This window comes from Miniopterus natalensis, chromosome 4 (genome assembly GCF_054644295.1).
Source record: "Miniopterus natalensis isolate mMinNat1 chromosome 4, mMinNat1.hap1, whole genome shotgun sequence".
NCBI lineage: Eukaryota > Metazoa > Chordata > Mammalia > Chiroptera > Miniopteridae > Miniopterus > Miniopterus natalensis.
The window spans coordinates 99,267,352-99,288,949 of NC_142084.1; the positions used below are offsets into that span (position 1 = coordinate 99,267,352).

Consider the following 21,598-nt stretch of genomic DNA (forward strand, 5'->3'; position numbering starts at 1 on the left):
CCCCACCCCACCCTCGCCCCCAGACCCTCTGACCCTCCTCAGCCTTCCCTCCTCCCAGGCCTCCTCCTGTAGTCGCCACTGCAGCTGCTGAACCTGCCGGGTCCCCGCCCTTCATCTGCTGCGTCTGCAGAAGTCACCGAGGTCCAGGCCGCGGCTGCTGCACACATTAGCAGTTTTAATAGACTGCCCGTCTCAGAGGAGGGGAGAGGAGTTAAAACTCTCGTCTTGCAGAAAAGCAGATGGATTGACTCAGAAATGACTCTGTCAATAAAAGACGAGCTCTGAAAAGGGCCCCCTCTTCTGAGGGCGCTGCACGGGGGTCCAGTTTCTGGGAGCCCCTGCCTTCCAGAAATTAATGATGTCACTGCGCACGGGGGGGCCCAGGGCCCACAGCCCTCCTCAGGCACACCTGGGGGGCTCCCCACCCTGCCCCTCCTGAGCCAGCGCCCCTGGGCCGCGCACCTTCCCCTGCTCTCAGGAATCTCTGCGGAAGGACAGTGCGGGAAGCAGGTCCCGGCAGTGGTGTCCCCCGAGTGTGTCTTGGGGTGTGTGGCATGGTAGAGCTGTCCTGTGCGTCTCTCCTGGCAGGTCTGGCTCCAGCAGGTGCACAGACAGTGCCTCAGGCAGTTGGCTCCTGACCCTCTGGTCGTCAGTGTCCCTGTCCGTGACATGGAAATGAGGGTAGTGATACTTCATAGGGCGGCGCGAAGCTTAAGCGGAGAAGGAGTTACAGGTCGCTGGATCCTACCACATGGGCCAGCCGTGGGCAGGATAGCCCAGTCCCTGCCCTGTGGAAGGAGGGCCGTAAACAACCAAACAGAACTGAATAGCAATACACCAGTGTGGTGTGAAGATCAGAGGGGCTGGTCAGGGGGCCAGGCTTTCCCACCCAAGGTGGCCCAGTGTCTAGGGGCCGGGTCCTCCCAGCAGTACTGGTACTGCCCAGTGGCCTTGGGGGGACCCATCCCTCACTGGTGGCCTGGGGCAGTCTCCTGCGCCCTGGCTGGTGACACTGACCTCTGGGCCTGTCTCCACATTTTTTTAGAGGTCCAGGTAAGGGGCAGGTGGTGGCTTCCACCAAGGCTCAGCTGGGATACACCCGAAGTAGCCAGTGGGGCTGGGAGACTGGCACCCAATTGGGCTCAGGGACAGCTGTCCTTTGGAGCTTCAACTCCTCTGTCTCAGCGGTGGGGGAGGGAGCCTTCCTGAGAGTGTGATGTCACATCGGTGCCCGCCTGTCACCCTGGGACTCTCCCACCCCATAATCTGGTGGGCCGTAATTGCTGGTGTCTTTTCAGACCATTTCTGTGCAAGGTGACAAGCTGTTTGCTGGAGTGAGCCGTTAATCACACAGATGCCCCTGTGTGAATGCTGGCCCCGAACTTACCCAGGCGGCATCTGCCAGGCAGCCAGGCGGTGGGCACACGCGCCGCTCATCTGCATATAATTCCAGGGCGAGTGTCTTCTCTCGGGTGTAAAACGTGCAATTTCCGGCCCAGCGGGGAACAGTCTCATAATGGAGACTGTGGCCCAGGGGCCTGTGGCTTCAGGCAGTTCAGGCACAGATACCCCCTCCAGTGGCAGAAGGCTCTGGCTAGTGGACAGTGGGGTCCCATCCACGTGTCATTGATACCACAGCTGGGGATAGTGGCACCTGCCATGCCCTTTCTCGGAAAGGCCTCCCTGCTGGGTGCTGTGCAGGGGAGCTGCCCAGCTGGCACAGCACCCGCGTATCTCTGCAGACTGGCCGTGTGCCCCTTGCTGCCTGCCAGCCACCTGGGCTCCTCCCTGAATTTGGACTTGGGACGGGAAGGCAGCCTCCAAGAGGAGCCCAGCAGATGCTTGTGCCATGTCCAAGCAGCCTGCTCTCCTGTGTGTTGTGTCCAGGGTCCCCAGACCAGCCCCTAGGCCCATCTCTTCCTCCCTCCACATGGCCAGCCAGGACCTGGATCCAAACCAGTCATAGCACTACAGTGCCGACTCCCACAGCTGCTGATAAAATTGCATAAATATTTTATGCCTAATTATTAAATATTTAAAAATGTAAAACTGAGATAGTTTAGGAGTTACAAGGCATGAATAAATCAGCCCTGGAAGTGCGGAAGTATGGCCCAGCTTTGGGCCAGAGAACCCACCGTCCCCGCCGCCAGCCTGGAGGCCCAGGAGCGCTGCCACAGGGGCTCAAGGGCCCAAGTCGGCCGCCCAGCCACACCACCTCAGGCCTGAGCCTCCCAGCATATGGCTGCCACGATTCTTCCTCTGGGGTGAGGCCCCTGCAGCACCCACACAGAGTAACCCAGGGATGTGCCAAGCAGAGGCGGGTCCCCTCCTGGTCCGTGTTCGACTTCAGGGACCACCTCAGAATACACTGACTTTGTTCCCCCGGGACACCCTTCTGATGTGTAGGGACATATTTTGCCTCCCCCATCTCCTCCAGAGCCAGCCCCTCACGTTGAGCAGCTGCTCCTGTGTGGCCTCGCTTCAGTCTCAACGCTGGAGTTCCCTCCCAGTGACAGGCTGGTCTGCAGGACAGAGGTGGGTGGAAAGCCACCCAGCAGTGGGAATGGTTGGCGGGGACCATTAGTTGGCAGACCTGGCACAGCGCCCCGTCTGGGGGCGCAGATGTAAACCGCATGGGGCCCCAGGTCAGCCGGGCTGGGGCACGGCAGTGTGACTTGCTGCCAAGATGCCCTTCCCACCCCTTCCCTGCACAGGTGTGGACCCTTCAGTGTCCTGCAGGGGGGCTTCTCCAGCAGTGAGCCGCCGAGCCAGGCAGGTGCCAAGCTGCCCCCCTCCCCCTGGCGGCTGCGGCTGCCCCGCCCTCACCGTCCTCAACGGACGGAGCAGGACAAACATGTTCCATCCGCCGCATCTCAGGGAGGCCATGTTTTACCCCTGATAAAACTGGCTGCAGAGCTTTCTTGGGCTGTGACTTAGGGTTTGTGGAGAGGCGGCCGTGGCACTTGCCATGCTCCCGGCTCCCTGCCATGCACCGGACACAGTGATGACAGAAAGACCTGGGCCATGCCTCCCTGAGCTCACAGTCCCCGAGGAAAGAGCAATAACGAATTTTTAAATTCTGTGTTGTGTTATGATGAATGTTGGACACGGTGCCACACAACATGACAGGTCTCTTCCCAGAGACGAGATCTCGTAGCTGGGTGAGGAGAGCAGCTAGAGGGCAGCTGTGCTGCTGGCCATGGGGACAGCTTCTCCTGGGCGCTTCTAATTCTTTCCAGGTGCTGTGGGCCCTCGCACAGGGCAGGGCCAGACACAGGGCAGAGAGAGGCATGTGAGTCCAGAGCACAGAGGCCCTGATCCTGCCCCAAAGCCAGCCTGGGCCGAGGCTGCTCAGAGCTTTGTGACTGCCGAGGGAGGCCTTGGAGTCCGGCCCCCCATCCTGGGGCCCCGTTGATGCCCCACCATTGAAGAGACGTCCCAGGATGGAGGCAGGGGCCCAGGTGCAGTGTGGGTGTGGCAGGTGTGCTGTCACCCAGAAAGCAGCCGCTGCACAGGGCTGGCCAGCGGTCAGTAGGGTCAGTGCCTTCCCCCCTGCCTGGCTGGCCGTGGTACTGTGCCGGCTGGCTGGGCTCAAGTGTGGGCACGGCTTGGGTCCAATGAAAGGAGGGACGTGGACCTGCTGACCCTGTGGCCACCCTCTAATAGCCATTTGCACCTTTGGGTGTTTTCCGCTGTCTTGTCTGCGTGTGGCCTTACCGCACCGAGGAGTAAAGAGTTCAGAGGGAAGTGCCAGGATTGGCTCCTCCCAGGGCCAGGACCCACGTGGGCCATGTGAGCAGGGACCTTCCCTCCCTGCCTCTCGCCCGCACACTGATCGGGAGGTGGCTCGCTGTGACGCGCGTGCTTCTAGTGGAACAGGCGCCAGTAGGACCTCGCGTTGGCGCCCGTGGAGACCGGGCTGGCCGGCCCGACGCGTCCTGGCTCCGCACACCTCCTTGCCTCTGTCCCTCATCCCCCCACCCGCCCCTCTCCAGGATGACACTTCTCCAGGTCTCGGGCCGTGAGCCAGATCTCCAGAGACTGTGCCATAAACACAGCGTCATCCCGACCTGCCCCGGGGGCGGGCACTCCTCTCCCGCCAGCCTTTGTGCAACAGCGTCGATTCATCTTTGTTCTGCATCCTCCACTCTGCAAGTCCGGAGAAGCCAGGTATTAGGGCTGCATAGTAGAGGAGGGGTGAGGGCAGCCGCCCGACGGCCCCTTGGATGGGCTGGAGGCAGCCTGGGCCACATATCCTGTCACAGCAGCCGGTGCGGCCCAGGAGCCCAGGCCTCGCTGGCCCTTGACCTCCACACCACCCCCGCCTGCACAGCCTCTGCCTGCCCTCCACGCCATCGGCCTCCTTCCCTGACGCCCACTTGTCCCTCCCTGTCCCTTGTCCCTCGTCCCTCACCAGGACATGCAGAGAGCCCAAGCAGAGGCTGCAGAGGGGAGCAGGGCCCAAGGTGTGGGGAGGGTGACCGGTGGGGAGGGCAGGCTTTGGCACAGATAGGGAAGGTGGTGACCCGGGCAGTGTCCCTGGTCAGTGTGGACGGAAGGCAGGATCCAAAAAGGAGAGAGAGGACGGGAGGGCGTGGCCAGGCTGGGCACTGGCCTCAGCAAGGGCCCCCAGCTGAACCTGATCCAGGCCGACCGCCCTGCGCTCCCAGAGCACACGAGGTGGGGCCCTGTGCTCTGCAGCTTTGCCTGCCCATGTGTGTCCTCACCAGCAGGTCCACCCGAGAGCAGCTGCCAGGCTTGAGGGAACAGCCGGGGGTGGGTGCAGAGTGGTTACCACAACCCCAGGGGTGTCTGGCCCTCGGCCTCTGGGCCCCAAGGACTCGTAGAGGCTGCGTCACAGCCACGGCATTTTCAAGGCAAAGGCCCGTCTTTTATTTATTTAATCCAAACTGTCATGTGAATTATTCATCCCTGTTTGTAAGCATCTGAACTACAAGAGTAATGGAGAGGCCACAACACTGCCTGCTGGGCCCCCCTGAAAGTGGCAGCTCACTGCTTCCCCCCTCAACCCCTGTCATTAAGGTGAGCCCTGCCTGCAAGCTGCACCCTCGGGCCTCACTGCAGGGGCAGACCCCCAGGCCTCGCCCAGGCCCCGTCGGCCTGAGCACCTCCCCTCTCCAAGCCCCATATTCTTGCCCATCAAAGGGCAGCATGAGGCTTTAGTGGCGTGAGGGCCACCCTGGGTCGGGGTGAGTTCCGTCCCCAGGGCCCTGGTGCCTGGCCCCCTAAGAGTGCACGTGGCCACTCCCTTCCCTCCCAGGGGGTGGCTTGGCTCCCCTGGAAGCGAGGCCCAAGCCCTGGACCTGAGCCCGCCCACCTGTGGGACTTGTGAACCGCGGAACAGGCAGCACTGGAGTGTCTGGCAGCAGACGGTTTCCTTCTCCAAGGTCAGGCTGCAGTGACAGCCAAAATTTAATTTTCCCCATCGGACGCCTGAGAGCCGTTCAAGGCTGTGCGGCCTCTGACAGGTGAAATATCGTCACAGAAGCGAGGCCAGTGGATTCTCCCTGCTAAGAGGGGTTTTCTCCTGCAGATGGACCATCCTGGGTGGGCGGGCGCATGGCTCCAGGACGGGCACTGTGGTCAGAGCTGCCAGTTGCCCTCTTGTCTGATTACTTGACTAATCAAGGGCTCCGCCCAGCGCGCCCAGTGAAGAGGCTCCGCTCCAGAATGGCAGTGTCCACCAGGGCCATGGGAGTGCTGATGAACGGGGCAGGTGCACAGGCGCCAGGCGGGGCCCCTCCCTGCATGTGGAGAGGGTGGCAGGAACAGGGTCCCAGCATCAGGGTCCCCCATTCAGAACCGAAGCATAGCCAATGCCAGGCAGCCCACAGAGCAGCAGGCGCTCTAGTGGGTGCGTGTTCAGACCCTGGTACGTCTGGAGTGTGTGAGGGGCAGCGAGGTCGTGGAGAGTTTGGTCCTGGCTCCGACAGCTCTGCCTGTGCCACGTGTCTGTGGCCAGGTGGTAAATCTCAGGGTCCTCCTTTGTACACCAGGGAGTCTGCACTTGCCTCATAGCCCTGTAGCTAACTGAGCTGCCGTGGGGGGCCGAGCCTGTACCTGCACAACGCTCTGCCTCCCAGGATCTGGCGTGGTCCTTGCAACAGCCCCCAAAGGTGGCTTCCTGTGCATGAACCCCAGTGGCCAGAGGGCTCAGTGATGGGCTCAAGTGGCAGATGGGAAGGGTGGGGTGGGCTGGGCTGGGAGGTCTCTGTGGCATCTCTCCCTGGAATGCAGGCCCCCTTGTCCCTCACCCCCCCATCTCCTCCAGGAGGTGGCCCTGACTGAGCCTGCTGCTCTTCAACTTGCTGACGTGACCCTGCTGGACGGGAGGCAGTGGCCACACCACGTGCCCATGGCTTAGCCTAAGGGCCTGCCATCCCTGTCATGGTGGGGGCCCTGGGACTCAGCCCACAGGGAGGGCAGGGCTCAGGTCAGACTGGCTGCTCAAGCCCTTAGCTGCTGGGCTCCCTCCCGTCCCGCCTGGGCATCCCCAGGTCCATGAAGGGACTCCCCGTCCAGCCAGACGGGAGCTGCAGGAAGCGCCTGGCTGCTGAGACAGCTGTGTGTGTCTCAGGGAGCCGGCCTCGCTCGTTAATGGGGATAAACCAAGGCTTAATCCTTGGGGAGGCACCTGGGTGAGGGTTTGTGCTCATCGCTGCTTGTCCTCCTGTTGGCCTGGCACAGCTGGCTTCTCCCATGTGACCGTAACTGTGGCAGGTGGCCAGTGAGTACAGCCCGGGGTAACCATGGGCCCCGGGGTCTTGCCCAGACCTGCCACTGAGGGAGCCTGTGGTCTCCGGGTGGCCAGCCAGGGAACCCCCAGGGAACCAGGATCCACAATCTCCAATGATCACTGCTTCTCACCCTGCGGGTGCCTGGCCAGCAGGGACTCACTACAGGCTGGGAGCAATTGTCAACTGCCCGCTTGGGGGGCTGGGACCCAGGACTGCACTGGTGAACAGTTTGTCAGTGGCCCTCCTTCAAGCATTCCCACCTGAGTTTGCAACGTGGGGCGGTCCACACCTCATCCCCCCCTGTGTGTTCTGACCTGGGCCCGTTTTTAGTGCCGGCCGAGAACCAAACCTTTTGAAAGGAGCCAGACCAGGAGTGGGGTCTGGAACTGAGCTGGGCAGGTGGCTGGTGGTCAGTTGCTACTCTCTAGTTACTGCTTCTCATAGAACAGTGTCATTGCTGTAAGCAGCCAGGCTGTGGGTCGGCTTGTCCTTCCCATTGGGCGGTAAGCACACGTCAAGGCGTGCTGACCTGTGGCAGGTGCCTCTCCCCACCCTGCAGCCAGAGACCCCGACCCTGGCCCCCTGCTCCTAAGGCCTGTGCACTCACCTCCCACTCTCTCCGCAGAGCTGAGGAAGCAGGTGGAGAGCGCGGAGCTGAGAAACCAGCGGCTCAAGGAGGTCTTCCAGACCAAGGTCCAGGAGTTCCGGAAGGTGTGCTACACGCTCACGGGCTACCAGGTGGACATCACTAGGGAGAGCCAGTACCGGCTGACGTCCATGTACGCCGAGCACAAGGATGACTGCCTGGTCTTCAAGGTAGGCCCTGCGCTGAGGGGGGCGGGCCGCTGCGCCTTCGGTCCAGGTGGGCACGGCGCTGGTGTAACTAGACGTCCAAGCTCTCCATGTGCGTCTGCAGCTGCACAGCTGTCATCTCTGGAAGGCAGCTGAGTATCTTCTTAGAAGCACGACAGGGGACACCTTCACCTGTGACTACGTCACCTCATCCCAGGGAATGTTGGGGGGCGTCCAGTGTCGGCACTGCCCGCGGAGGGGCTGAACTAACGGGTGAAAGCCAGTGTTGTGCAGCTGGCCCTCTGGGCCGTGTGCCTATCTTGAGAAGCCAGGGCTGGGACCTGTCCCACAGGAGGGCACAGGCTCCATGGCCTGTGTCTGCCCAGCTCAGTCACGAAGTGGGGCAGTGCACCCTGTCCTTAGCCTGACGTCCATGCCAGACAGCAGGCTGCACGAGAGCCAGGACCTGGCGTGGCCACAAGCAGCAGAGCCTTGCACGGGGGTGCCAGTCACAGCCGAGGGCGGGCAGAGCCTGCGAGGGAGGCTGGGCCGTCCCAGGAAGGACAGAGTAGGTCAGGGCAGCACCCAAGCGCACACCCTGCTGCTTCTCCTGGGGGTCTCCATGGAAGACACAGTTGGGGAGCCTGTGATGTGTGAGCTGTACCGTGCCCCCTGGGAGGCCCCGTGCCCTGGTGCCCTGGGCAGGATCTGCTCCAGCCACAGGTGGGGCAGCGGCAGCAGTCGAGGGACAGAGGGAAAATCAAGGCCTAGCATCCTGATTCTTTCAGCAAACTGGCCCCCTGCGGCCACTCCAGCCCCCAGGCCAGGGCAGGAGAACCCCTCCCCAGCTGCCCCACCCCCCACGGGCTTGGGTCCTCCTGAAGCCTCTCCTCCGGTGCCTGGCCCCCTGCAGGGTGTTGAAGGAGCGGGATGCACGCTGCCGGGCTTCCTGGGTGCCCGCCTGTGGCCTCTGTTCTCCACCTCTGCTGGCAGAGTGCTGGGCCCTGGAAATGGCTGTGGCACTGCCCCGCTGGCTGCAAGCCCAGGGTCTCCGCCCCGGGTCTCTGCGATGGTGTGTGCACTGTTCACTCAGTCAGGGGCCCCCTCGGAGCCTGGCTCCCGGAGCAGATCTTCCTCCCAGCCCCCAGCACAGGGCACTAGTCTCCCGGCTCCTCTGTGGGACCCCTGGGAACACCGCCTGCTTGCTCGGTGCCCAGAGGACAAGTCTGGAGCCGTCCAGCCTTCTGGCAGGAAATTTCTGACCAGGGAACTGGAACCCAGGGTGTTGACGACCCACCTGTCACCTCCCTGCCCCGAGGACATAGCTCAGGGACCAGAGGAACCGCACCCCCATGCCCCTGCCCTCCGCCAGCTGTAGGCCTGGTGTGCTGATGCTCCCTGAGGACATATGGGACAGACAGACAGACAGACAGACGGGCAAAAACTAATCGAGAGCCGACAGCAGACCAACACGGGGCTGAGGTAGCTCAGGGCCCAAGTCCCACCTCTGCCTGCAGATAGTTACTGCCTTGCAGGGACCCAGCCAGCAGCCCTGTGCCAGCCCCACCCAGAGGGCCTGAGAGTCCTGTTGTGCCTGAGCAGCTCCCGACCCAAGTGTGCACCCAGGCCGGTCACACACTCACTAGACGAGGGGCTGGTCTAGACGCCCTCTGGGGTCAGAGGGTCCCCTTCCTCAGAGCCACGAGGAAGGATCTCAGCGTCAGCCGGGGCCCTAACGGAGACGCCGTAGGAGCGGAGGCCAGCCTGAGGTCGGGAGACGGGAGACCCTCAGGCCCCGTGCTGCGTCACAGCCCGCCGCAGTGGCAGCTGCATTGCTGGGCAGGAGCTCAGTAAATCAGCCTCCTGGCCACTTCAGTTCATTTTATTTTCCCAAAGATGATTTTTCAGGCAGGAAGGGGGCTGACGGCAGAGTTAGAAATAGCTGCTTGTGTTCCACTTGAGTGGGCTCCGCCGACGTGGGCCGGGGAACTGAGGGCTTGGGCTCAGCCCAGGCCCCGTGGAGGACGGACTGCGTCTGCCATCACCGCCCCGGCCTCCGCCCGCCGCCCCAGCTCCGAGAGACCGGCCCGGCCTTCAGTTCCGAGGGAAGCCCGCCGTGCTTGCAGCTCCCATGCTGTTGAGCAGTGCAGGTGGATGGCGGTTCCAGAAGCTCTGTGGGGGGGAGGGTCGTGCTCGGTGCCTCGTCTCTCACCCTGGCTCACAAGTTGTCAAGTTGTCGTCCCCTCCCTCCTACCCGGGAGGAAGCTCCGGCTGCGAGGGGAAGAAAGCACAGTGGCCCGGCAGCGGGCCCTCTCAGCCCCAGGCCGAAGCGTATGATCGGTACAGTCGGGGCTCCTGCTGAGGGGACCGGCGGGCAGCTGGGGCACGTTGGCACAGGCTCTGTGGTTCCCAAGGAGGTGTTTCCCTTTGCTGCCGTGGGTGTGGACGCCACCGTCCAGGGCCTGCTCTTCCCGTCAAAACAGCCTGTGAACTCGCAGCGACTGACAGATAGGCCACCGCCTCCTCCACCTCCCTCCCCTGGAATGGGGGTGCCTGGAGCAACAGGAGGGACTTGGACAAGGAGAGATGCTCGGGCTCTAGGGAGGGACGTCCATGTGGCCTGGCCCAGAGTCCTCCATGGCCTTGTCTTGCTGGCACCTGGGGGTTGCCATAGCAACTGCTCTTGGCTGGAGGGAGGAATTTGGGGCTTAGCAGGCCCTGCCCTGCCCTGAAAGGAGCCCCTCACCACTCAAGGGCGTCCGGAAACAGCCCACCTGCCCGACCACTCCTGTGAGTAGCAGGTGCCTCCCTGTCCCCAAGGACGGCTCTCCCGGTCACATGGAGACCCGGAGCCCACCCCCGAGACACTGGGGGCCACCCGGCCCTGGGGTACTGATGGTGCATGGTCCTCTGCACTCCCGGCGCCCACGGCTGTGGCTTGAGTGTCAAGGCCTGCGCTGGCCTTTCTCCCTCGTTCTCACAGCAGAGACGGGACAGAGGCTGCCTGGGGCTGAGCTGAGAGCAAAGGGCCTAAGACGGGCGCTGCGGCCTCCCCAGCCTCCTGATGGCTGAGCAGGGCCCGGCAGCTTCCCGATCTGGGCGGTGGGCCTGGAGCTCTGAAGAGGGTGGGCTGGCCCCAGGACGTCCTTGGCGGCGGCTTCCTGGAAAGCTTTACCCACACCTCTGGCCTTCGTGTCAAAAGAGGAGTTTGTCTGAAGCCAGGGCCATCCCGGGAGGCTGGAACGGGCGGCCCTCCACCCTGTGTGGCCCCACCCCTTTGTCTGTCCTGAGACCCCGCGTTGTGTCCAGGGTCTGAGGGCATTCAGGTGGTTGGAATCTGCCTGCCGTCCACCTGCCCGCAGCACCTGTGGCTTCCTGGTGGTAAAAGCAATTGTAGAAAGTCTGTCGCCCTGGCCAGTTTGGCTCAGGACAGTGTCGGCCCACAGACTAAAGGGCACTGGGTTCGATTCCGGTTACAGGCTCCACCCCCGGCCCTGGTCGGTGTGCGCAGGAGGCAACCAGTCGCTGTGTCCCTCTCACACTGACGTCCCTCCCTCCCTCCCCGCCGCCCTTCCGCTCTCTGAAAAGCAATAGAAAAAACATCCTCAGGTGAGGGTTAAAAAATAATAAGATAAAATCCCTTGGTGTTAGCCTGTTGGTCACTGATGCTCCGTCCCTGTGTGTGAGAGAGGGACAGACAGAGACAGACAGACAGAGGCTCTCCTTTCTGAGGCTTGGCCTGGACAGTTCCTGTGGCTGTGTCCAAGTTTACTGACCTTTTCCCGCGGCACGTCTAATCTGCTTAATCTCATCCAGTGAGTTTTTCATTTCAGATATTGTATTTTTCCTGTCTAAAGGTCATTTGGTTCTTTTATATCTTAATTTCCCCCTTTGTTTTAGTTATCTGTGCTGTGTAACAAATTACTGTGAAATTTAACATCCTGAACAACAGTGTTGCCACCCTGTTTCTGAGAGGCTGGAGTCCAGGAGCCGCTCAGGGTGGTCCTGGCCCAGGGTCTCTGCTCGAGGCTGCTGGCCGGGCAGTGGTCCCCCGAAGGTGTGGTGAGGTCCACAGGGTCTGCTCTCAGCCCCACTCGGGTGGCTCTGGCCAAAAGCTTTACTTCCTCACCGTGTGGCCTCTCCGCGGGGCTAGTTGTGTGTCATACATGGCAGCCGGCTGCCCCCAGAGGGTGTGGAGCCAGCCAGAGGCAGAGCCCAGGCAGAAGCTCCAGTGCATCACCCTGCCTTGGACGTGACCGGTCACCTCCGCACAGACCAGCCTGGCCCAGGACGGAAGGAGTCTGAACAGGGCATGAGTACCAGTGGCGAGATCTTTAGGGCCATCCTGGATGCCAGCTGTCACACTCTCATTGTGTTTATGTTTTCTTTAGTATCTTTGTGCATATTTACAACTATTCTTTTAAAGCCCTTGTCTGCGAATGGCATCATGCCTGGCCCTACTCTCACTGGCTGATTTTCTCCTGGCTATAGGTCACGTTTTCTTTTTTGCATGTTTGATAATTTTTTCTGTGTGATGGACATGAACAGGATGCCATCGAGTGTCTTCTTTTGAGCAGTGCTGGGCTTTCTTCTGGTCAACATATCCTTTCAAGCTGTCGGATTTGTCTAGATCTGCCTTTACTCCAGGGCTAAGAAAACTCTGCTAGTGAGACATCACCTTCCAGGCCCATCCCTCCGAGAGAGGCTGCTGTGCTGCTTGGAAGTGGCGAGGCCTGTGGTCAGAGACCTGAGCTCCAGCTTAGCACAAAGGCCACCAGCCACCCTGACCACGTGTCCCTCTCTGCCATGCCTGCCCCGTCCATGCTTGAGCACATGTCTGCAACGTGCATGGGCTGTGTCCCTGCGTGGTGGGGTTGTTGGCTTTTGTTGTTGTTGTTCTAACCCTCGCCCAAGGGTATTTTTCCCATTGCTTTTCAGAGAGTGGAAGAGAGGGAGAGGGAGAGGGAGAGGGAGAGACATTGATGTGAGAGACACATCGATTGTTTGCCTCCAGCACGTGCACCGACGGGCCAGGGACCAAGCCTGCAACCCCGGTACATGTCCTTGGCTGGAACTGAACCTGGGACCCTTTAGTCCACGGGCCAACGCTGTAACCACTGAGCCAAACCGGCTAGGGCAGCATGGTTGGTTTTCGCCAACTTAAGACCCTGCTGTGGACACTGCTGTGTTGGTCAGCGCAGACTGCCATGGAGGACACCGCAGGCTGGCGCTCTGCCTGGCCATGTGCATTTTCTCAACCTGGAGATCAGACGCCCCAGTCTCCCGTGAGGACCCTCCTGGCGTGCAGGTGGCCACCTTCTCTGTGTGTCCTCTTGTGGCCTCTCGTCAGTGCGCACACCAGGTGGGGCAGAGGGCACCCATGTTTTCCTCTGCTCAGGAGGACATCGTCCTGAAAGACCAGGGCCCCACCTCATGACTTCACTTGACCTTCCTTACCTCCTGGAAGACCTGTCTCCACAGCACACTGGGGTTTGGCTGAACCATGCTGGGAACATGCTGCTCTGAGGCTCCTTGTTGTCTTACTCAGTGTGTAACTATCAGACGTGCACCAGGTCTGTGCATGTGCATGGCCTGGGCACAGAGCACACAGAACATGCACACATGGGGCCCACACTGCTAGGCTCCTGGAACAACCTCCTCCCTGGTGCTTGCGAGGCTTCTCGCACCTGCCTGTCCCCCCAGCCTGAAGCACCTGCCCTGGACCCGCGCCTGCGCCACTTGGTGCTCACCCACCCTCTGTCCTGCCAGGGCCAGGAGGATGCACAGGTCTCCCCGGCTCACACTCGCCCACGATGCCCCCAGACTGATTGTCCTCAGTGTCTTCAGCCCCGGGTGTCTTCAGCCCAGGCAGAGCGATGTTCTCTTTGGCCCACAGCGCCGGCTTCCTGCGGGTCACTGCTCCAGCCCAGGCTGAGTGAGCCGCCCTGGCCCCCAGGAGCACTCCAGCCAGACGCACGTGCAGGCAGCATGCCTGGGGTCTGCGCCCAGGCTTGATGGGCTGGGGGGCCGGGGGGTCAGGAGGGACAGAGGCAAAAGAAAGGCCCCTCCTCCAGCCGGTGCCCTGGGACCTGCTCGTGAGCGATCTCCAACTGGGCAGAAGGAGGGGCCTGGGTCCCTGGGCCTTTGGGGAGCTGCAGTTTGCCCAGCCACCCTCTAGGGGAGGAGGGAGCCCAGGTCCTCCTCAGTTGCCTGGCTGCCGCCGCCTTGCAGAGCTCCCAGCCCAGCGCTGGCAGGATGCAGGCCCCTTGGGTCACTCCCACTGGCTGTAAAGGGTCAGAAGCTCTGCCGTGGCCACCCCTGGCTGGTCTCGCCTTGCCCAGGCCCGTGCTGATGGAACAGGTGGGGTGGTCACCAGATGTTCTCCCTTCCTGGTCAATGCCTGAGCTCACCCAGCAATTGGTGCCTCGCCCGGTTACAATGACTGTGCACTCAGCTCAGCACCCTTCTATTTTCTTAGAGCACATGCTGGGTGGGCACTGCTGGATCCCCAGCATCACAGGGCTAGCCCCAGGGACCCCTGGCCACGTGGGCGCCTCCAGCACCCCTCATGCTGGCCCACATTTGGCCCAGGGGCTTGTGCTCTGCCTCCGTGCCGACTCCGCGGTCTGCCTGCCTAGGGCACTTGCTCCGCTCACAGGCCGTCTGAGTGTTGTGGACGCTCTCCGAGGCAGCCAGTCCTGATTAACTGTGCAAACTTAATTAGTTCACATTGCAGTTTGTGGAAGGCCTTCCCAGGGGAGCTGTGTGCGCCGCTCCAGGTGCCAGGAGGCCGATTCCTCACCGAGGTGATGTTATTAATATTGAACGTCCCCCCTCAGGTTCTCAGTTCCTCCTGTGTCATAAAGAGACTCATCTGCCCGTCTGGCCCCTCCCCCACACTCCACTTTTGTAAATAATATTAAAGCAATTTTTTCCGAGGAGACCGGAGGGAGCGTGGGGGTGGAGTGGGCCGTGTGTTGAGGCCTCCAGTGCCCTGAGCTGGCTCATGGGGATCCACAGAGCTGGGGGCGGGTGGAGGCCGGGGCTCTGGTCTCTATCCTGGGCCTCCAGCTCGGATGCAAGAGACAGGAGGCGGCTTCACGGAGCCCTGTAGGCAGGACCCCCTGACAGCGCAGCCGCCTCGGGCAGACGGCCCGGGGCCACGTTCTGTTTCTGTTGAGTCTGCCCTCCCAGTCGCCCTCTGTCTGCGTGTCCCTCTGCCTTGTTTCCATGCTGCCGTGGCGACGTGAAGCGTCCTTCTAAGCTGAGTGTATTCAAGTGACTAAGGAGAGTTGACTCAGAGGAAAACATGACGGCGACAGTGGGCCTGGGCGGCACCGCCGCGGGTGGGCTGCCCGCTGTGGTGGTCACTGTCTGCTTAGGCAGGAGGCCCGAGCGGCAGCAGCAGGGAGCTCGGCCGCCTGCAGGCTGGGGTCTGTGGGGTAGGGACGTGGCTGTCTCCGTGGCAGAGCCTTGGCAGGGTGAGGAGTGGCGCTCGGGCCACCGGCTGCAGGGGGAGCTGTCTGAGAGCGCCGTCCAGGCTGGAGCTGGGACTGAGCGGCCGATCCGCTGGTCAGCCCATGTCCGCCACAGCTGCAGGGGATGCTGAAGGCACAGGGGACCAAAAAGCGGTGGCTCTGCCGGGCAGTCCTGCCTGTAGCCCTTCTCCAGCCTCAACGCCTCCCACATGCTCCTCCTCGAGTTCCTGTTGAGGCGCTCTGGCCGCCGGGCACCCCGCTCACCATGTGTCGGCCACCCCAGGACCCAGGACCTGCCCCTCCCGCCTCCTGGGTCCCCGGAGGGTCTCACAGTTTGTTCCCTCACTTTGTGCAGGGCCCTGCCCGAAGGTCACCGTGTGGACAGGTCTTTCGTGGCCGTCCTGTCTCCGCTGCCTCCCGTTTCTGACACTTGCTGTTTCTTTCTGTTCCGTGAGAACACACCCCCTCCAGGATCAGTGGGGGTCTGATCTGCCGCAGGGTGTCCTTAGCACCTAGAGCAGTGCCTGACGCACAGTTGGCACTCAGTAAATACTGGTGGGGAGATGGGTAGACGGCAGGACGGTGGATGGATGGACGGAGCTACGAACAGGTAGGGTGGACGGGTGGGTGGCCAATAGGAGAGTGAATGAGAACGGGACCAGCTGTCCCAAGGCTCTGGGAGGTTCACAGAGGAGGCTCCGAGGGGTCTTGAAGAGTAAGAGAATTTGGTAGGAGGAGGGGACAGAGGCAGGGGCCCAGCCTAAGGCATGGGACAGGAGGTGTGGGCTGCTTTTGGGAACAGCATGGCGAGGGTGCAGGGTGTGGCATTTCTGTCCACACATTGGCCTGTGTCCTGGAGGCAGTTAGAGCTGTGGGGGGACCTCTGGTCTCCACGTGGAGTCACCCCCCCAGCTGTGATGGGCTGTGACTGAGCACCGGTGCCTGGCCAGCTGTGCTGGGCTCTGAGTGCATGTCTCACCCGGTCCTCGCAGGGGCTCTGAGGTGGACACTGTCCCTGTCGTGCACACGAGGGTCAGCGCCCTCCCCACTCGGAGGGAAGTGTTCCCAGCTGTGGCCCCAGGGGACAGGCGCGTGCTCCGGGATCCCTGCCGTTCATGACGGGCTCTGGTAATGATTCCCGGGCACTCAGCCTGACCCCGTGCTGAGGAAAACCAAGTTGAAATTAAATCAAATCTCAAACGTTAAACCAACCTATTAAAAAAGCAATCACAGAGACGTGCGTTTTTCAAAACACTGCTGTTTACTCTGTCGTAGTTAACATGAGCAGGAAGGAAGTCTGGGCTCTGCGGGGTCACCAGCCCCAGCGCGGCACAGGCCCCTGGCACGTCCACCCCACCTGCCCACACAGGTGCAGAGCAGGAGGTGGCCTCTGCGTGTCTGGTCAGGACAGGAGCCGGCCCGGAGCCTTCCTCTGGCCCTGGCCGCTGCCCCAGGCACCGCCTGCATTTCTGCATTGACGAGGGAAGATGGGCATGGCTGGAAGCCCCAGAGCCCATCATCCAACCAGGCCTCCAGTGTCCTGGGACAGGACACCCCTCCCGGCCCTGGGAAAAGCCCGGTCCTCAGCCCTGAGGTGCATCGTCTCTCTGGGACTCCCTCCTGGGGATCACATTATGTGTCCAACCTGAAGGACTTCAGGTCTGCTCTGGGCGCCCCCCGTGTGCTGTCAGGAGCACCGTCAGCCTGTTTCTGTCCCCTCTGCGTTTGCTGGGACAGGTTCAGGGGCAGGAGACACCGAGAGCCTCCTCCCCACTTCCTTTCTGAGCAACACCCACGCGGGCGCCTCGGCTGGGCGGGGAAGCTGGGAGAGCTGAGGGGCCGGCTGAGGGGGTGCTGGGCAGTGCACCGCTCTGACCCCTCCTGTTGGTGGGTTCAGAGCCTCACCTGGGGTCGGTGCTGGGCGCCTCCCATGCTTCAGAGGAGCTCAGAGCTGAGGGGCTGCGGGCCCACGGTGGGTGGCGTGGGTGCGTGTGGCAGGTGGCCGGCTGCGGGTGCCGGGTGAGGGACGTGATTGCTCCTATGCGACACCTCGCGCAGTGTTGTATTAGCTCCCCCCTTTCCTCCCAAACAGTCTCCGGAAACAAACACCCGGGGCTGTTGTACTTCATACCACTCAGTTTAATTAACTTGTAAATCACAGCCTGGCACCTGGCTCCATGCCGGCTCTCAGCACCTAGTGCCAGGTTTGGGTGGTGGCACCCGGGTCCTCCCAGCCTGGGACAGTGACATCCACTCCCAGTGCCAGCCCCAGGCGCCTTCTCCTGCAGGATGAGGGTGTCAGCCCACAAGCACAGAGTCTGGCTCTAGACGTTCATTGGTTGGCTCCTGTGAACATTTACTGGGCCCACGCCCCGTTCTGGGCTCCAGGCGTAGGAAGGGGTCACTCTTGGCCCCAGCGCCCCCCAGGCTCTGAGGGGCAGGGGAGGCTGCTCTTCAGGGAGGCGGGTGGTCACGCTGCGGGGAGGGGCTGAGAGTAGGGGACACACCCACCTCTGCACAGAACGGGGCAGCCCTCTGACCGAGGGGTCCTGCACACAGGTGACAGAGGTCCCACGGCCCCGACCCCCGGCACTGCCCCCGTGCCTGCTCTGCTGCCGTAAATGAGGGCTCATGCTCTTCCCTCGTGGTGGGTCATGTCCTGGGGAACCCACCGCTTACTCGATGGGAAAGGACAGACCGTAGATGGGGGATCTGTGGCCTCAGATACCCCCAAAGAGGAGAGTGGTTTCCCTTTCCCAGGACAGACGGGGACAATCCAGCCCTTTGAAGAATCACGTTCAAAATTAAATCGCAGGAAGGTCCCTGCCGCTGTGGGGAGGTGGTTTGCATTCCACTCCCGGGGCCAAGGAGCACATGCACTTGCAGGATATGTTTTGAATTTTTTTTTAATGAATTTGGTCAACGAAAATGCAGAGCTACAGCAGACGTGGGATCTCCAGGATGGAGAAATTCCGTAACGTAAGTCAGGCCCCATGCAACGAGTCTGTAAGCTCGAGGTGACAGGTGCTGATGGAGCAGGTGGTGCCACATGTCCTGCACCCACAGTCATCCCGCACCCGTGGTCGCGTCATCTGGAGGAGCTCCTGCACGGACTGAAGCACTTCCCCCCTGTGCTGTGGTCAGAGGTGGGGGGCAGGGACACGCACGTGGACTTGTTGGGCGCTGTCGCCCGCAGGTCGCCCGCAGGTCAGGGAGGGTCTGTGCGGAGTGTGCGCACTCACTGCACCTGGGGTTTCCGACTGCAGGCAGCTGGCTGGACGCAGAGCTCAGGACGGGAGCTTGAGCTGGGCCAGCATGGGTGAGGCTCAGCCGCACCGGCCACCACGCCCACAGTCCCAGAGTTGCCAGCCCTTTATGCCGCTGTGCGGTGTGGTGAAGTCGCACCGGTGTCCATGCGTGTTCCAGCTGCAGGTCCGCCCTCGCAGCCTCTTTGCTGTTGGCGTGTGGGCTCGGCTCGGCGCCCCTGTAGAAACCCAGACTTCCCCAGCGCCCTCCTCGCTGTGGCAGCAGGAGGGCGGGGGCTGAGTGGGCAGAGGTGCAGGAGCCGGCGGAGCTGCGCCCGGGGCCTGGCCCCGCCCTGGCCTGCTCTGGGTGGCCCACGCCTGCTCTCCAGGAAGACCAGTCCCGGCAAAACCTGCCCTTCGAAAATGAGTCTGGAGCTGGAGCCCTGTCCTGCTTCTGATCCTTCATGTTGGGGAGGAAAGCCCAGTGGGAACCATGCACTTTGGCAGCACCAGGCTTTAGTTGCACCTTAAAATAGAATTGCAATAAAGAACATTAACTGCGCCCGGCCAATTGCATTGAAAGGAGCCCTGGCGCAGCAGCTAATAAAGCCTGCCCTCTCACCAGACAGCCCTCCGCACGCGCTGGGGCTGGGCCGGGCCCTGCTGGGTCCCGGGAAGAAGAGGGAGGCGTGGGGGGCTGGTGGGCCACCGAAGAACCTCCAGGTCCGACCAGGAAGAGCAAGGAGAGACCGCAGAGGCCCCTCCCGCAGGTTCAGGCAGAGGGCAGCCGGCAGGTCGCCAGACCCTGCCGCAGAGGGTCTTGAATTGTTAGGCGTCGGTGGGTCCTGCCCTCGGAGGGGTGCTGGGCTCTCCGAAGGTTCCAGGCGCTCAGGCGCCTGGTCATCTGCATACCTGCCAGTGCACGCAGCTGGGGCCGAGCCCTGGGCTTCGGGTGCAGACTCATTTTCCTGAGTGGCTTTCGCACCCAGACGCTTGGCCTGCCCTCCAGCCCTGACTCCACCTCCATTGTGCCAGGAGTGGGGGGCGGGGCCGGGGTTGCTCATTGAGCGTCCACAGGGCCAGGAGGGAAAGGGGACCCCAGGAGGTGGGCAGTGCGCCTGGGCAGGGTCCTCCCATGCCAGGATTTGTGGGTGAAGCGTCTCCGTCTAGCTCCCTCCCACTGCCTCGGGGAGCCGGGCGGCCGAGGGCCTGGTTCCCGGCAGGTCCACCTCGGTCAGGGCTGGAGCCTCGGACAGCCGGCCAGTTCCGTGGGGCGCGGCCGAGCACAGGTGGAAGCCGCGTGTGAACGCTTCCGCTCCGCCTAATCACCGCGGCAGTTGCAGAGTTGAAATGCAGCCGACAAAGCCTCTGTGAGTCATTAGTGTCGGAGACACAAGATCTACAAAGCCATAAACAGCGGCGATGTTACCAGCACTAATTAAAAAAGAAAGTTCTTTTCAGGATCGGATTCAGCCCTGCCCGAGACGTGTGGATACCGACGGGGAGGCGGAAGGGGGGCGGTGGGGCGGAGATGGCGCAGGAGCGCGGGGCTGGCACCCGGTGGGCTCGCCTGGGGGCGACATCGGTCTGGCTCCGGACGCAGCCAGGAGCACCTGTGGTTCCCAGCGGGGCACCACCACGGCCCATGTGGGTCTTCCCACAGCAGGGGTGGCACGTGCTCCCGGGTCCCTGGTGGCCGGAAGGCTGGGCGCCGCCTCTGAGCCACAGCGTGACCGCGCGCGCCAGCCTCCCCTCCCACGTCCTTCGGGACCTCCCGCACCCTCCCTCCTAGCGCTGGAGCACCCTCGGGAGAGCGCTCGCAGGCCCGGCGGGTGAGGCCACACAGGCTGCGCTTCCCCCAGAACTAGACAAATGGAGCCGCCACCAAAGCAGCTGGCCTGGGGGCTGGGGAACCCGGGCTCCTGTCCTGCGGGGAGACAGGCGCCCAGCGCGTCACCGTGCGAGTCTGGTGTCTTCCGTGTGGCTCTGGACACCGCTGTGACCCCTGCCCTGTCCCCCAGCAGCATCTGCAAGTCCCTCTGTCCACGCTCCGGGGTGAGGCGCCCGCTCCAGCCGCAGGCCTGCCCCTGCCGGTGGCTGCACTTCACGTCAGCGTGACTCGGAGGCGGGCCTTCCTGCAAGCCCGCGCAGTCCCGGAGTGTCAACCCAGAGCCAGCAGAAGGCACAGCATCCCTCCAACAGTGTCTGGCGGGCGGACACCCCAACTGCCGGTCACCTGTCCCGCCGCTCAGAGCTGCCACTCCGCACGTCAAAGCTGAGACCCAGACCCTTCTGCAAACTCGTGGGGCCGCCTGCTCCCCCCAGGACCACCCTCTGCCCCGCCTGAAGGCCCCAGCACGGGGCAGAGAAGGCCCAGGAGTGGTGGTGGAGGGAGGCAGCTTGCGTCCCCGCAGGGAGCACCCTCGCTGTTCCTCCAGGTTGCCCCCAAACGAAAGGAGTCCTTTGTGCCACAGACGCTCAGATGGGGTGAGGGTGCTGGGGGCTTAGGATGCTGATGGAAACAGACACCCAGCAACCTGGCGCAAAAACCAGGGGCGGTGTTGCCCGGCGTCGCGGGGACGCAGGAGTAGGAGGCTGCGGGAGGTGGCTGAGCGGGGCTCACCGGCGCAGAGGGTCTGGCGGGGGAGGGAGGGCGTCCCCCGCGCAGGACTGTGCTGTACTCAGGCCACGAGTGTGCGGGCGCTGGGGAGGGCGCAGCGTGAGTGCCAGCGCCCCTCTCCAGGCCCCTCCTCGTCAGCGTGGCCGCCGGTTCCGTTCCTCAAAGCTCGGCTCTCGAGGGTCACCACGTCTCCCTGAACGTGACTCTGCGTGCAGCGGGGCCTGCTGGGGTCCGCCCGGCTCACACCGAGCCAGAGGCCACTGGGGCGGAAGTGCCGCCCTAGCCGAGCTGAGTCCCGCCGGCTCCCGCGGCCGCCGGTGCTGTCGGAGGGCGTTGGTCTTGACCGTCGGTGCTGTCCGGAGGGTGTTGGTCTTGACCGTCGGTGCTGTCGGAGGGCGTTGGTCTTGACCGTCGGTGCTGTCCGGAGGGCGTTGGTCTTGACCGTCGGTGCTGTCCGGAGGGCGTTGGTCTTGACCGTCGGTGCTGTCCGGAGGGCGTTGGTCTTGACCGTCGGTGCTGTCGGAGGGCGTTGGTCTTGACCGTCGGTGCTGTCCGGAGGGTGTTGGTCTTGACCGTCGGTGCTGTCGGAGGGTGTTGGTCTTGACCGTCGGTGCTGTCCGGAGGGCGTTGGTCTTGACCGTCGGTGCTGTCGGAGGGTGTTGGTCTTGACCGTCGGTGCTGTCCGGAGGGCGTTGGTCTTGACCG

At 62.7% G+C, this 21,598-nt stretch overlaps 1 protein-coding gene across 1 annotated transcript in view; it reads left to right on the forward strand.

The window, feature by feature from the left end:
* The window catches only part of MAD1L1 (mitotic arrest deficient 1 like 1), a 219,740-nt gene that overhangs the window by 192,199 nt on the left and 5,943 nt on the right, over window positions 1-21,598 (forward strand). The window contains exon 17 of the mRNA XM_016212966.2: window positions 7,384-7,574. Within this exon, the coding sequence (XP_016068452.1) occupies window positions 7,384-7,574 (191 nt within the window). The remainder of the gene's footprint in view (window positions 1-7,383; window positions 7,575-21,598) is intronic.